At 43.7% G+C, this 12,752-nt stretch overlaps 1 protein-coding gene across 1 annotated transcript in view; it reads right to left on the bottom strand.

Moving 5' to 3' along the window:
- Positions 1-12,752, bottom strand: part of LOC148532292 (cytochrome P450 2D15-like) — a 95,020-nt gene that overhangs the window by 19,845 nt on the left and 62,423 nt on the right. Inside the window, exon 6 of the mRNA XM_088468061.1 lies at positions 8,740-8,878. Coding sequence (XP_088324187.1) covers positions 8,740-8,878 — 139 coding nt within the window. The remainder of the gene's footprint in view (positions 1-8,739; positions 8,879-12,752) is intronic.

Below are 12,752 nucleotides of genomic sequence, written 5' to 3' on the forward strand. Positions count from 1 at the left end.
TGGTGTTCTTGGGGTGATGGGATGTGTTGGGTTTGTGCCAGACATAGCGTTTTCCTTGGTGGCCGAAAAGTTAAATTTTAGTCTCATCTGACCAGAGCACCTTCCTCCATACATTTGGGTAGGCGCCCACATGCCTTTTGGCAAACTCAAATCGTGTCTTCTTATTTTTATCACTAAGTAATGGCTTTTTTCTGGCCACCTTTCCATAAAGCCCAGCTCTATGGAGTGTATGGCTTATTGTGGTCATATGCACAGATGCACCAGTCTCGGCTGTGGAACTCTGCAGCTCCTTCAGGGTTACCTTTGGTCTCTGTGCTGCATCTCTGATTAATGCCCTCCTTGCCCGGTCTGCGAGTTTTGGTGGGCGGCCCTCTCTTGGCAGGTTTGTTGTGGTACCATGTTCTTTCCATTTGATGATGATGGATTTGATGGTGCTCCGGGGAATCATCAAAGATTTGGCTAATTTTTTATAACCCAACCCTGAATTGTACTTCTCAACAACTTTGCCCCTGACTTGTTTGGAGAGCTCCTTGGTCTTCAAGGTGTGATGCCTCTTGCTTAGTGGTGTTGCAGCATCTGGGGCCTTTCAGAAAAGGTGTGTTTATACTGACAGATCATGTGACACTTAGATTTCACACAGATGGACTTCATTTCACTAATTATGTGACTTCTGAAGGTAATTGGTTGCACCAGAACTTTTATGGGGTGTCATAGTAAAGGGGGTGATTACATATGCACATGTCAATTTTCAGAATTTTATTTATAAAGATTCTATTTTATATATATTTTTCTAATTTCACTTCACCAAATTAGACTATTTTGTGCAGATCCACCACATAAAATTCAGATAAAAAAAATAAATAAATTACAGGTTGTAATGTAACAAAAAAGCTAAAAAGCCAAGGGAGTGAATACTTTTGCAAGGCACTGTACATATTATATAATAAGGATGAGCCGGTTCAGATTTTTCGAAATCCTAATCCCAAGAGCCCCCCCGATCCGAGCCGGGAACCGAGTCCGGCTCGGGTTTTCCCGCCAGACTAGGTTCCCGGAACGAGGCAAAACGTCATCATCCTTGTGTCAGATTCTCACGAGACCTGGACTTTACACATTTCGCGCCTCCAGTCTATTTAATTAATCCAAATATTTTTTACAGGGGCTGCCCTAGGTGGTGTGGCGGTACACTGCCCTGTGCTATGTATTCACTCCAGTCTATTTAATTAATCCAAATAATTTTTATAGGGGCTGCCCTGGGTGATGTGGGGGTACGCTGCCCTGTGCTGTGTATTCACTCCAGTTGACTCTATTTAATTAATCCAAATAATTTTTACAGGGGTTATTCACTCAATAAAAATAATGCACTCCATTAAAATAATGGAGGACAATAATTTGGAAGATAAAATAGGGAAAGATCAAGAACCACTTCCTCCTAGTGCTGAAGCTGCTGCCACCAGTCATGACATAGACGATGAAATGCCATCAACGTCATCTGCCAAGGCCGATGCCCAATGTCATAGTAGAGGGCATGTAAAATTCAAAAAAACAAAGTTCAGTAAAATGACCCCCCAAAAAATGTTAAATCATCTGAGGAGAATCGTAAACTTGCCAATATGCCATTTACGGTACGGAGTGGCAAGGAACGGCTAAGGCCCTGGCCTATGTTCATGGTTCAGCTTCACATGACGATGGAAGCCCTCCTCCTCCAGCTAGAAAAATGAAAAGAGTTAAGCTGGCAAAAGCACAGCAAAGAACTGTGCATTCTAAGATATCACAAATCCCCAAGGAGAATCCAAGTGTGTCGGCGGTTGCGAACACTGGACGGGAAGAGGTGGCTCCTTCCACCATTCGCACGCCCTCTGCAAGTGCTAGAAGGAGCACCCACAGTCCAGTTGCTGCTATTCAAATTGAAGATGTCACTGTTAAAGTACAACAGGATGAGGATATTGGTGTAGCTGGCACTGAGGAGGAAGTTGCCGAAGAGGATTCTGATGGTGATGTGGTTTGTTTAAATCAGGCACCGGGGAAGACAGTTGTTGTTCATGGGATGAAAAAGCCCATCGTCATGCCTGGGCAGAAGACCAAAAAATCCACCTCTTCGGTCTGGAAATATTTCTATCCAAATCCGGACAACAACTGTCTTGCCATATGTAGCTTATGTAAAGGTGTAGTAAGTAGGGGTAAGGACTTTTACCACCTAGGAACATCCTCCCTTATACGTCACCTGCAGCATGTTCATAAAAAGTTACTGTCAAGTTCAGAAACTGTGGCTAAGACCGTAAGCAGTCCAGGGACACCTAAATCCCTTTGTCCTGTTGTATCCAAACACCTGCAAACCACACCAGCAACTCCCTCCTCATTAATTTCCTCCTCAATCAGGATCAGAAGTAGTCCTGCAGGCCATGTCACTGGCATGACTGACTCCTCTCCTATCTGGGACTCCTCCTACTGCTGCTCCTGTTGCTGCTGGGAGTTGTTCATCATCCCAGAGAGGAAGTTGGAACACCACTACTTCTTTTACTAAGCAATTGACCGTCCAACAGTCCTTTGCGAGGAGGATCAAGTACGACAGCAGTCATCCTGTTGCAAAGCAGATAACTGAGACCTTGACAGTTATGTTGGTGTTAGACATGTGTCCGGTATCCGTCATTAGTGTAGTGGGATTTAGACAATTGGTGGAGGTAGTGTATCACCGGCAGCAAATCCTGTCTAGATTCCACTTCACTGGGCAGGCGTTACCGAGAATGTACAGAGACGACAGAATAAGTGTCCTCAGTGTCCTAAAAATGCGGTTGTACCCAATGTCCACTTAACCATGGACATGTGGACAAGTGGAACAGGGCAGACTAAGGACTATATGACCGAAGGCCCACTGGGTATATGTATCACCTTACGCAGCAACAACAGCAGCGTCACCAGTAGCAGCATCTCAGAAACGCCAGCTCGTTCCAAGGCAAGCTATGCTGTGTATCACCATTTTCAGTAAGAGGCACACCACCGACAAAATCTTAGAGGAACTGAGGGAAATCAATGCCCAATGTATTACCCTACTTAGACTCTCCTGGGGATTTGTGATATCTGACAACGTCACCAATATTGTGCGGGCATTACATCTGGGCAAATTCTAGCTCGTCCCATGTCCCATGTTTTGCTGGTGCAGAATTTTTTTAAAAATAACAGGGCCATGCAGAAGATGCTTTTGGTTTTTTGGGCCACTTTCGCCATTCAGCGACTGGTGGCCGAAGTTTGGAGTGCCAGCAAACACTCTTGAACCTGCCCTGCCATCACCTGAAGCAAGAGGTTGTAACATGGTGGAACTCAACCCTCTATATGCTTCAGAGGATGGAGACACAGCAAAAGGCCAGTCAAGCCTATACATCCACTTATGACATAGGCAAAGGAGGGGTATGCACCTGACTCAAGTGCAGTGGAGAATGTTTTCTGTGTTGTGCAAGGTTCTCCAGCCCTTCGAACTTGCCACACGTGAAGTCAGTTCAGACACTGCCAGCTTGAGTCAGGTCATTCCCCTCATCAGGCTTTTGCAGAAGCAGCTCGAGAAAGTGAAGGAGGAGCTAAGATGGAGCGATTCCGCTCAGTATGTGGGACTTGTGGATGAAGGGCTTCATCCACTTTGCCGGGATTCGAGGGTGGTCAATCTGTTGAAATCAGACCACTTCATTTTGGCCACCGTGCTCGATCGTAGGTTTAAAGCCTATGTGATGTCTCTCTTTCCGGCGGACACAAGCCTGCAGAGGTGCAAAGACCTCCTGGTGAAAACACTGTCAGCTGAAGCAGAACGTGACATGGCAACAGCTCCTTCTTCATTTTTTCCCACAACTGGGGATGCCAGGAAACAACTTAGATATCCTAACCAACCCACTGGTGGTGATGCAGGGCAGGCAGGACCAAGCTTGGACATCTGGTCCGGACTGAAGGACCTGCCAACAATTTCTGACATGTCTACTGTCACTGCAGATGATGCTGTCACCACTGAAAGAATAGTGGAGGATTACATCAGTGACAGCATCCAAGTAGGCATGTCAGACAGTCCGTACCTATACTGGCAGGAAAAAGAGGCAATTTGGAGGCGCCTGTACAAACTGGCTCTATTTTATCTAAGATGCCCCCCCCTCCAGTGTGTACTCTGAAAGAGTTTTTAGTGCAGCCAGGAACCTCGTCAGCGAAAGGCATAGGAGGTTGATTCCACATGTGGAAGAATGTGGAGGAGATGATGTTCATCAAAATTAATGATCAATTCTTTTGGGTAGACTAGCCTCCAGAAAATACAGAGGGACCTGTGGTGGTGGATTCCAGCTGGAACGCATTAATACTCTGTGAGGATTAGGATGTACACAACACTGAAGGATGAGGAATTGGTGGATGAGGATGAAGTGTCTCTGTAGAGCCAGGGACAGATTAATTGCCAGCTTGTTTTGTGGGAGCCTAAATGAACCAATCATTTCAGCCACCGTCGTGTGGCAGACCCTGGCCCTGAAATGATTGGTTTGTTAAAGTGTGCATGTCCTGTTTATACAACATAAGGCTGGGTGGGAGGGCCCAAGGACAATTCCATCTTGCACCTCTTTTTCTTCTTTGCATTATGTACTCTTTGGGGCCCAGTTTTTCAAACTGCCATCCTGTCTGCCACTGCAGTGCCACGTGTTTTATGCCGCCCACTTGTGTCGCTTAGCATAGCCATCCAGCTACCTCGGTGCAACCTTTTGGCCTAAAAACAATATTGTGAGGTGTGAGATGTTCAGAATAGACTGGAAATGAGTGGAAATTTATGTTATTGAGGTTATAGCATAGGAACAAAACAAAAACAAATTCTGTGATTTTTAGCTGTTTTCCCAAAAAATACAGATCCAAAACCAAAACCCGGAAGGGTGGTTTTGGCAAAACCAATCCAGATTCAAAACACGAAGGAAGATCCAGATCCAAAACACGAAAAGTGGCCGGTGCACACCACTAAAATTATATATATATATATATATATATATATATATATATATATATATACATATATATACTGTATATATACACACACACACATACAGTAGGGCAAAAAAGTATTTGGACAGCCACTGCTTGTGCAAGTTGTTGCACTTTAAAAGATGAGAGGGGTCTGTAATTTCCATCATAGGTACACTTCAACTATGAGAGACAGAATCAGAACAAAAAATTCCGGAAATCACATTGTATGATTTTTAAACAATTTATTTGTATATTCTTTCTGAAAAAAATATTTGGACAATCAAAAAGTTTAACTCAATACTTTGTAAAGTAACCTCGGTTGGCAATTACAGAGGTCAAACGTTTCCTGTAGTTATTGACCAGGTTTGCACACACTGCAGTAGGTATTTTGGCCCACTCTTCAATGCAGATCTTCTCTAGATGTGTCATGTTTTCGTCGGGCAACACGGACTTTCAACTTCCTTCACAGATTTTCTATTGGGTTGAGGTCTGGAGATTGGCTAGGCCAATCCAGGACCTTGAAATGCTTCTTATGGAGCCACTCCTTTGTTGCCCGGGCGGTGTGTTTGGGGTCATTGTCATGCTGGAAGACCCAGCCACGTTGCATCTTCAATGCTCTTACTGAGGGAAGGAGGTTTTTTTCCCCAAAGTGTCACGATACATGGCCCCTTTCACCCTCTCCGTAATACGGATCAGTCATCCTGTCCCCTTTGCAGAAAAGCATCCCCAAAGCATGATGTTTCCGCCCCCATGCTTCACAGTGGGTATGGTGTTTTTGGGATGCCACTCAAAATTCTTTTCCCTCCAAACACGGCGTGTGGAGTTTATACCAAAAAGTTATATTTTGGTCTCATCTGACCACATGACATTCTCCCAATCCTCCTCTGGATCATCCAGAATGTCACGGGCAAACTTTAGATGGGCCTGGACATGTGCTGAGTTAAGCAGGGGGACCTTTCGGGCACTGCAGGATTTCAATCCATGACGACGTTGTGTGTTACTAATGGTAACCTTTGTGACTGTGGTCCCAGCTCTCTTGAGGTCATTGACCAGGTTCCCCCGTGTAGTTCTGGGCTGATCCCTCACCATTCTCAAGATCATTGATACCCCACGAGGTGAGATCTTGCATGGAGCCCCTGGTCGAGGGAGATTGTCAGTGATCTTGTATTTCTTCCATTTTTTAATAATTGCGCCAACAGTTGATCTCTTCTCACCAAGCTGCTTGCCTATTGTCGAGTAGCTCATCCCAGCCTTGTGCAGGTCTACAATTTTGTCCCTGGTGTCCTTAGACAGCTCTCTGGTCTTGGCCATGGTGGAGAGGTTGCAGTCTGACTGTTTGAGGGTGTGGACAGGTGTCTTTTATACAGTTAACCAGTTCAAATAGGTGCCATTAATACAGGTAACAAGTGGAGGATAGATGAGCCTCCTAAAGTAGTAAGTAACAGGTCTGTGAAAGCTAGAATTCTTGCTGGTTGGTAGGTGTCCAAATATTTATTTTCCGCAAGAATATACAAATTGTTTAAAAATCATACAATGTGATTTCTGGAATTTTTTGTTCTGATTCTGTCTCTCGCAGTTAAAGTGTACCTATGATGGAAATTACAGACCTCTCTCATCTTTTAAAGTGCAACAACTTGCACAATCGGTGGCTGTCCAAATACTTTTGTGCCCCACTGTGTGTATGTATATATATATATATATATATATATATATATACACACACATATATATATATATATATATAAAAATACAGAGCTCCGGCACTCCTTCACACAGTGTCAACTGGACATACAGTCCAAACCTCGCTCCGGTGCCCTCCAGGAGGACAGCACCCCCACTTTACACTGCACAAAAAATCACAGGCGGCACTCGGATTTTTTGTGCAGTATATATATATATATATATATATATTTGTAACTCCCCCCCCCATAAAGAGCCTGCGACCAATAGCCCTGGGCTAATAAATTAAACAAAGGCTCTTCTACAGAACAATATGGTGGTACCTAGAAACCATGTTGGATTATCCACAAAACTGTCACAGAAAGATGTTTGCCAAGGTTCAGCATTTCTGAGTCGAGGAGAGGCTAAAAAAGAAATCACTTTAGAGATGTGAGATTAAAAAGACTGAATTGGCTGTCCACAAAGGTCTGGAGATTCCATGTGTAAAAGTATGTTTTGTGTATACTGACATATAGGGGGGAATTCAATTGTTAGGACTGGGATGTCTAACTAATGGGTGTCTATCTGAGCTATACAATTGTTGCGCTGATTAGACACCAATTAGCCGTGGCAGTCACATTTTTTCTTGCAGCCTCCAGGGTTGTGAGAAAAAAAAAAGTGTGAAAAGTCCTTAGTTTAGGCGCCCAAATGGTTGTCTGGGTGCCCAAACAAGTACTTTAGACGCCCAAAGCAGGATTTTAGGGGTGGTTAGATGCCCAGTGCTAACAACTGAATTACCCACAAAGATTGTCAGTATAGGTCATTAACAAAGTTGCTATTTTGTGAAAGAGTATAATTTGTCTACAACAAATGGGCAATCCTTACAAAGAAAACATTAAGAATTTGTGCAATAGTACTGGCAAATAAAAGAGTAGCAAATGCCAAATCAGAGCCGTAACTAGACTTTTTTGTGCCCAGTGCCAAAGAGAGCAGGCCCAAACTGCACCCCTGCCCTGCGGTGCCATGGCACTGGTCGCACCACCCTAGGTACGGCCAAATAATGAGACTCACCAGTTATCTAACAGGTCAGGGGGGGACAAAGCGATACCAATAGGATATAGCACCACAGGAAGAGGCTGTGGTAAGTCTGGCTAGGATTTGGGGTGGGGGTGTACAAAAGACAGCTGGGGTAGTGAATATTTGATTCTACCAGTGTCTGAGCTGAAGGTAGTAAAACCAGGCTGAGGGGCAGAAGTTAATTTTGCACAGAGGTAGGGAAAATGGAGAATGGAAACCTGAGAAAACAGGTCTGCCAAGGTCGTAATGCCCATGTGCAGCCAATAGGAGATGTGGAGTTTGTCTGTCTACCCACTTTTTAATCCCCAGAGCAGAGTGCCAGGATACTATATGATTGACTAGACATGTCAGACAATATGACAGGGAGTCCCAATCCCTCCAAATGTGCAGGGGTAGCTAGAATAGACTTTCTAAAGCTGACTTTTTGGCTGGTCAGAACAAATTAATTGCACAGTTTCTGCATAGAGGTGAGAGCAGACACAGGTACTGTACCATAACTGGGAGAGTGAAATAGATACAATAATCGGGGTAGGAGATTAATTTTAATACCATTGATTCTGCCTATCCAGGATATACACATACGGTTTCATCTTTAAGGTCCCGCAGTATCTGAACATGGGGACATAATTAGTCTGGTATAGCTAGGAGTAAGGGCTTGTGATGGAAACCCCAAGATATTAAATGGCTAAAGGTCTCCATAGAAACTTACATTAATACTTTGTGCATTTGTGGGGGTACATTGAAAGGCTGAGGTCTCAGATTTGGGGTGGTTCCCTTTGCCAACCTTGATCTCATACAATTCACATCAGCAAAGCGTTTTGACACGACATATGAAAAGAAATTCTAAATCCATTTTAACAAAGCTGATCAGCACTACAACAATCAGGTATGTAAACCACCCAGGACCAATCCTTCCAGCATCTGCTAGCCAGGCTGTACTTATTCTAATTTGGCTGTTATCACCTCATGACTGGAGCAAACTTAATTTGCCCCTAGCCCCTAGTTAGACAATGTTATAGTACTACTACTCACACTGTACGTCTGGGTAGAGGAGCATGTATAAGATTGCCCATCTCAATGTGGTACTTGTGGTTTCTGTCCCAGCTCCAAATAAATCAAAAGTCGTCAAGAGTAGATTTGTCTCATTGAAACTACTGCCAGAATCTTTTACCTAGAAGAAATGAATTGCTGTAATAGCATATATTCCAGGATTACACTTGAATTATAAATTCTTGTCAGTTTTAAAATATAAATTGTAATTTCATTGTATTCTTTTATACATGGCAAACAAATTGAAAATACTGTAACTTTAGCGTTTTGTGTATTTTAGTTAGAGTGAGAGAGTTCTGATTCTAGTCCCAAAATAATGTAAGGTGACTGGAAACAAAAAACAAAGTCATAAAACCTCATAATTAAGTTTTATTTTTTTTCAGTGTAGTCTCCAATACACTTCTGCATAAATTACCCTGGTAGCAGTGCTGGTCATTTACAGATGTGGAAGTTTTTTGTAACTGGTGTCCCAAACCCTCTACACATACTCTAAACCTGCCCGAAAACAGGACAGAGGTAATCACATAGGGACCAATTCAGAGGAATCGGTATGAATCACTGCCGGACCTAAGGCCGGCAGATTAAATACAGACGCTGTAAGTCCAGAAGATGAAGATCCCGACGGGTAAGGTAAGTTAACTATCCCTAACCTTCTCCCCCCCTAATCCTAACCCTTGCTTAGGGGTGCCTAACCCTAACCTCCCCCCTTTGTGCCTAACCCTAACCACCCCCCAGGGGTGCCTAAACCTAACCCTCCCAGGGGGTGCTTAAACCTAACCTCCCACCTTAATGCCTAACCCTAACCTTCCCCCCAGGGATGCCTAAACCTAACCCCCCACACTTCCCGCACCCTAAACCTAACCCTCCCAGTGGTGCTTGACCCTAACCCCCATTTCCCTAGCCTAAACCTAACCCTCCCGGGGGGATGCCTAACCCTAAGATCCCCAGGGAGTCCCTAATGCTAACCCCACCCCCTCCCCACGGCTAAGCCCTCCCGATGCCCAGCTTACCTACGATCAGTATGCCAGGCGTTGGGATTTCGGCGTGGGGCTGATGATAGGCATCAGCATTGTGATACCTATCATCATTCCAATGTCAGGATTTCACAGTCGGGAAGCCCAGCGGTTGGCATTTCGACCACCGGCTTCCTAACTACATCCCAATTCGTAGTTGAATGCAAATGTTGAAGCCAGGTGAGCGCTACATTGCAGTCTCCATATTAGCTCCTTTAGGGAGGCTTCATTCCCTAACCAAGATGACCACCATCTGTACTTCTGCACATGCACATACCATCTTGTCACTGTATTAGAGCACCACAGTGGAACATAAATGTATTCCACTTAGCTCAGTGAGGCCCTGAAATATGCTGCATCCACATTGTTGTTCACCCCTTACAACCTGCTCCGCTTCTGGTGGTTTGTATGCTCTGCTAAAGCTCCGATCCATACTGAGAGTCTGTTACATACATAACTGAGTACAGCCGTACATTCAAGTTATTGCAAAATAAACCACTCCACTGGTTAAGACTATTCAGTGACTTCAGGGTATCTGCTGGTGTGTACATTTACTCTTCTATACCATCTGCAACAGTGCACACATATTCCAACAGGTTATGAGCCCAGGCACACAAGCACAAGTCACACAGACCCTAAGCACTTAGAACACCCAGCAATGCACAGATGCCTTTAGACACATGCAAACAGTGAAGACAGCACAGAGTGTTTCCAAACACAGAATCAAGATAGCACAGAGTGAGAAGATTGTGGAAAGTTACAGTTGATCCTGGTGACAGTCCAAGCACAGATGATGTAGAGAGAGCCATGGGTACAATTGGATCAAGTGTAGATATCCTATCATACATGGGAAAATGACAGCAAAAGACATGTTAATGGCACTGCAGGCAGCATATGAAGATGGGGGGTCTAATAAGAAGAATTGATCTGAGGCGAGTATTATATAATACCAAGCTATATGAATGCAGCAGTGTGAGTGATTACATTGAGAGAATAATGTCCATATCACAGTAGCTAACATCTGTAGGAGTCCAAGTAGATGATGAGGAGATTACCTTGGTGATACTGCAAAATTTATTGTTCGAGTTTGACCTTCTAGTAGTGATGTTGGAAGCAAACACAGCCAAGTTAACTACAAACATTGTTAGAGAAAAATTGCTACAGTCAGCAAGCAGAGCTGAAGCACCACTGCAATTAATGCATACAGATGTGTGTGGTCCGATGGAAGTCAGTAAGTGGAAACAGATACATCATAACATTCATTGATGACTTCACAACAGTTACACACATATACTTCAATAAAGAGAAGTCTGAAGGAGCAAAAAAGATTGCAGACTACAAAAGGCTACTTGAAAATCAAACCTGTCACAGATTAAAGGTCATGAGATCTGACAATGGTGGAGAATTTTTAAAGAAAGATGTGGAATTCTTCCTAAAGAAGTATGGAATTTAGCTTCAATTAACCATAGCCTACACTCCAGAGCAAAACAGTGTAAGTGAGCATGCAAACCACACATTAGTGGAGAAAGTCAGAGGCATTCTGAAGGACGCAGGCCTAATCAAGCAATTTTGGGCAGAAGTAGTGTCCACAGCAGTTTATTTGAAATTGTTCTCCCACAGTTGCCTTAAATGACAAAACACCAATTGAAGCATGGTCAGGAAGAAAACCAAATGTATAGCATCTCAGAGTTTTTGGAATACTGCCTATGTACACATGCCAAAAGAGAGAAAACGCAAGCTGAATTCAAAGTCCATGAAGTGTATCATGCTTGGTTATTGCCATGAAAGTAAAGGCTATAGACTTTAGAATCCAAGTACTAGAAAGCTTGTCAAGTGGCGTGAGATGTCTGGCGTGAGTGAGCTGCAACTCAGGCGACTTTTTTTGCTGAAAAGTATTGCACATCAAATTAATTAGCACAGTCTCTTAGTGCTTTCTTGTCGCATCACGACTAAGATGCATTCTCTTGAAAAAAGATGCAAAAAGAGACACCCAGTGCTAGCAGAGTAGCACAGGACATGGCGTGCCAAGAGGGGTTTCGACTGCCGCAATGATGAGGGAGAACACATCTGTATGCTAACGCTGCAAGAGGCATCTGAAGGAAAAGACACCTCCAGCAAGCATCTCAGATATGATGCCTGCATCCGAAGATGTAGGATCGGATCAACATTGCGATTGCGACCATCAGTCACAATGTTTACATCATAGGCCATCTGAGTAGGCCTAAGCTTACTCAGACTGGCTGCCAAAACTGCTCAGCTGGGCCAGGAAGTCTGAATCAAAAGTCACAGACCCTGGCCTCAGCACTCCAAAAAACTGAGGTGACACGCCTCCATTTTGTGAAACGGTCTTGTCCCTGCCCATTCCCTACCAACATCTTGCTGCAGCTTATCAATCAGGCTGTGGCGTCCAGGGCACTGCACTTGGGGTCACAGTGGCATTGCAGCACATGCGCACTGTGGTCATCGGGTTTGCGTAGAAGTCTAAATCATGCCCATAGTCCACGCAGTCATTGAGAGGAGTCTTGCTGATGTCCGAATCAAGAAATGTAGACTAGAACTGTTTGAAATGTTGATATTTACCTGCTTGACTAACCTTCAATTTTTAACAGGTTGCTGCAAGAAAACTAAAATTGTGTGCATAACATGGCAAAACTTGTAGCAAGGAGGAGGGGGAGTCTCCATGTTGGTTCCTTTAAAGTCTGTTTAATGCTTTGACATATACCGTAACAACAGAGCTTCTATGTACTTGTGACAGGAAGAATGAGGTGATAAAAAAAAACTTCACAGTCATGAAACAATATTATTAAAAGACCATAAAGGCACATAGGGAGCGCTTATTAAACACTTATTTAATATAATTATTTAGACATTTATACTCGAAATACCACATAGAATGTATAAAAGACATACAAATATTAAAGGCTAAAAAATTAATACAGTCAGGTGTTCCAGGAATAGCAGGATATTAATCCACTTTGTAAG

The sequence above is a fragment of the Taudactylus pleione genome, unplaced genomic scaffold, assembly GCF_031769625.1.
Source record: "Taudactylus pleione unplaced genomic scaffold, aTauple2 ptg000080l, whole genome shotgun sequence".
In the NCBI taxonomy this organism is placed as follows: domain Eukaryota; kingdom Metazoa; phylum Chordata; class Amphibia; order Anura; family Myobatrachidae; genus Taudactylus; species Taudactylus pleione.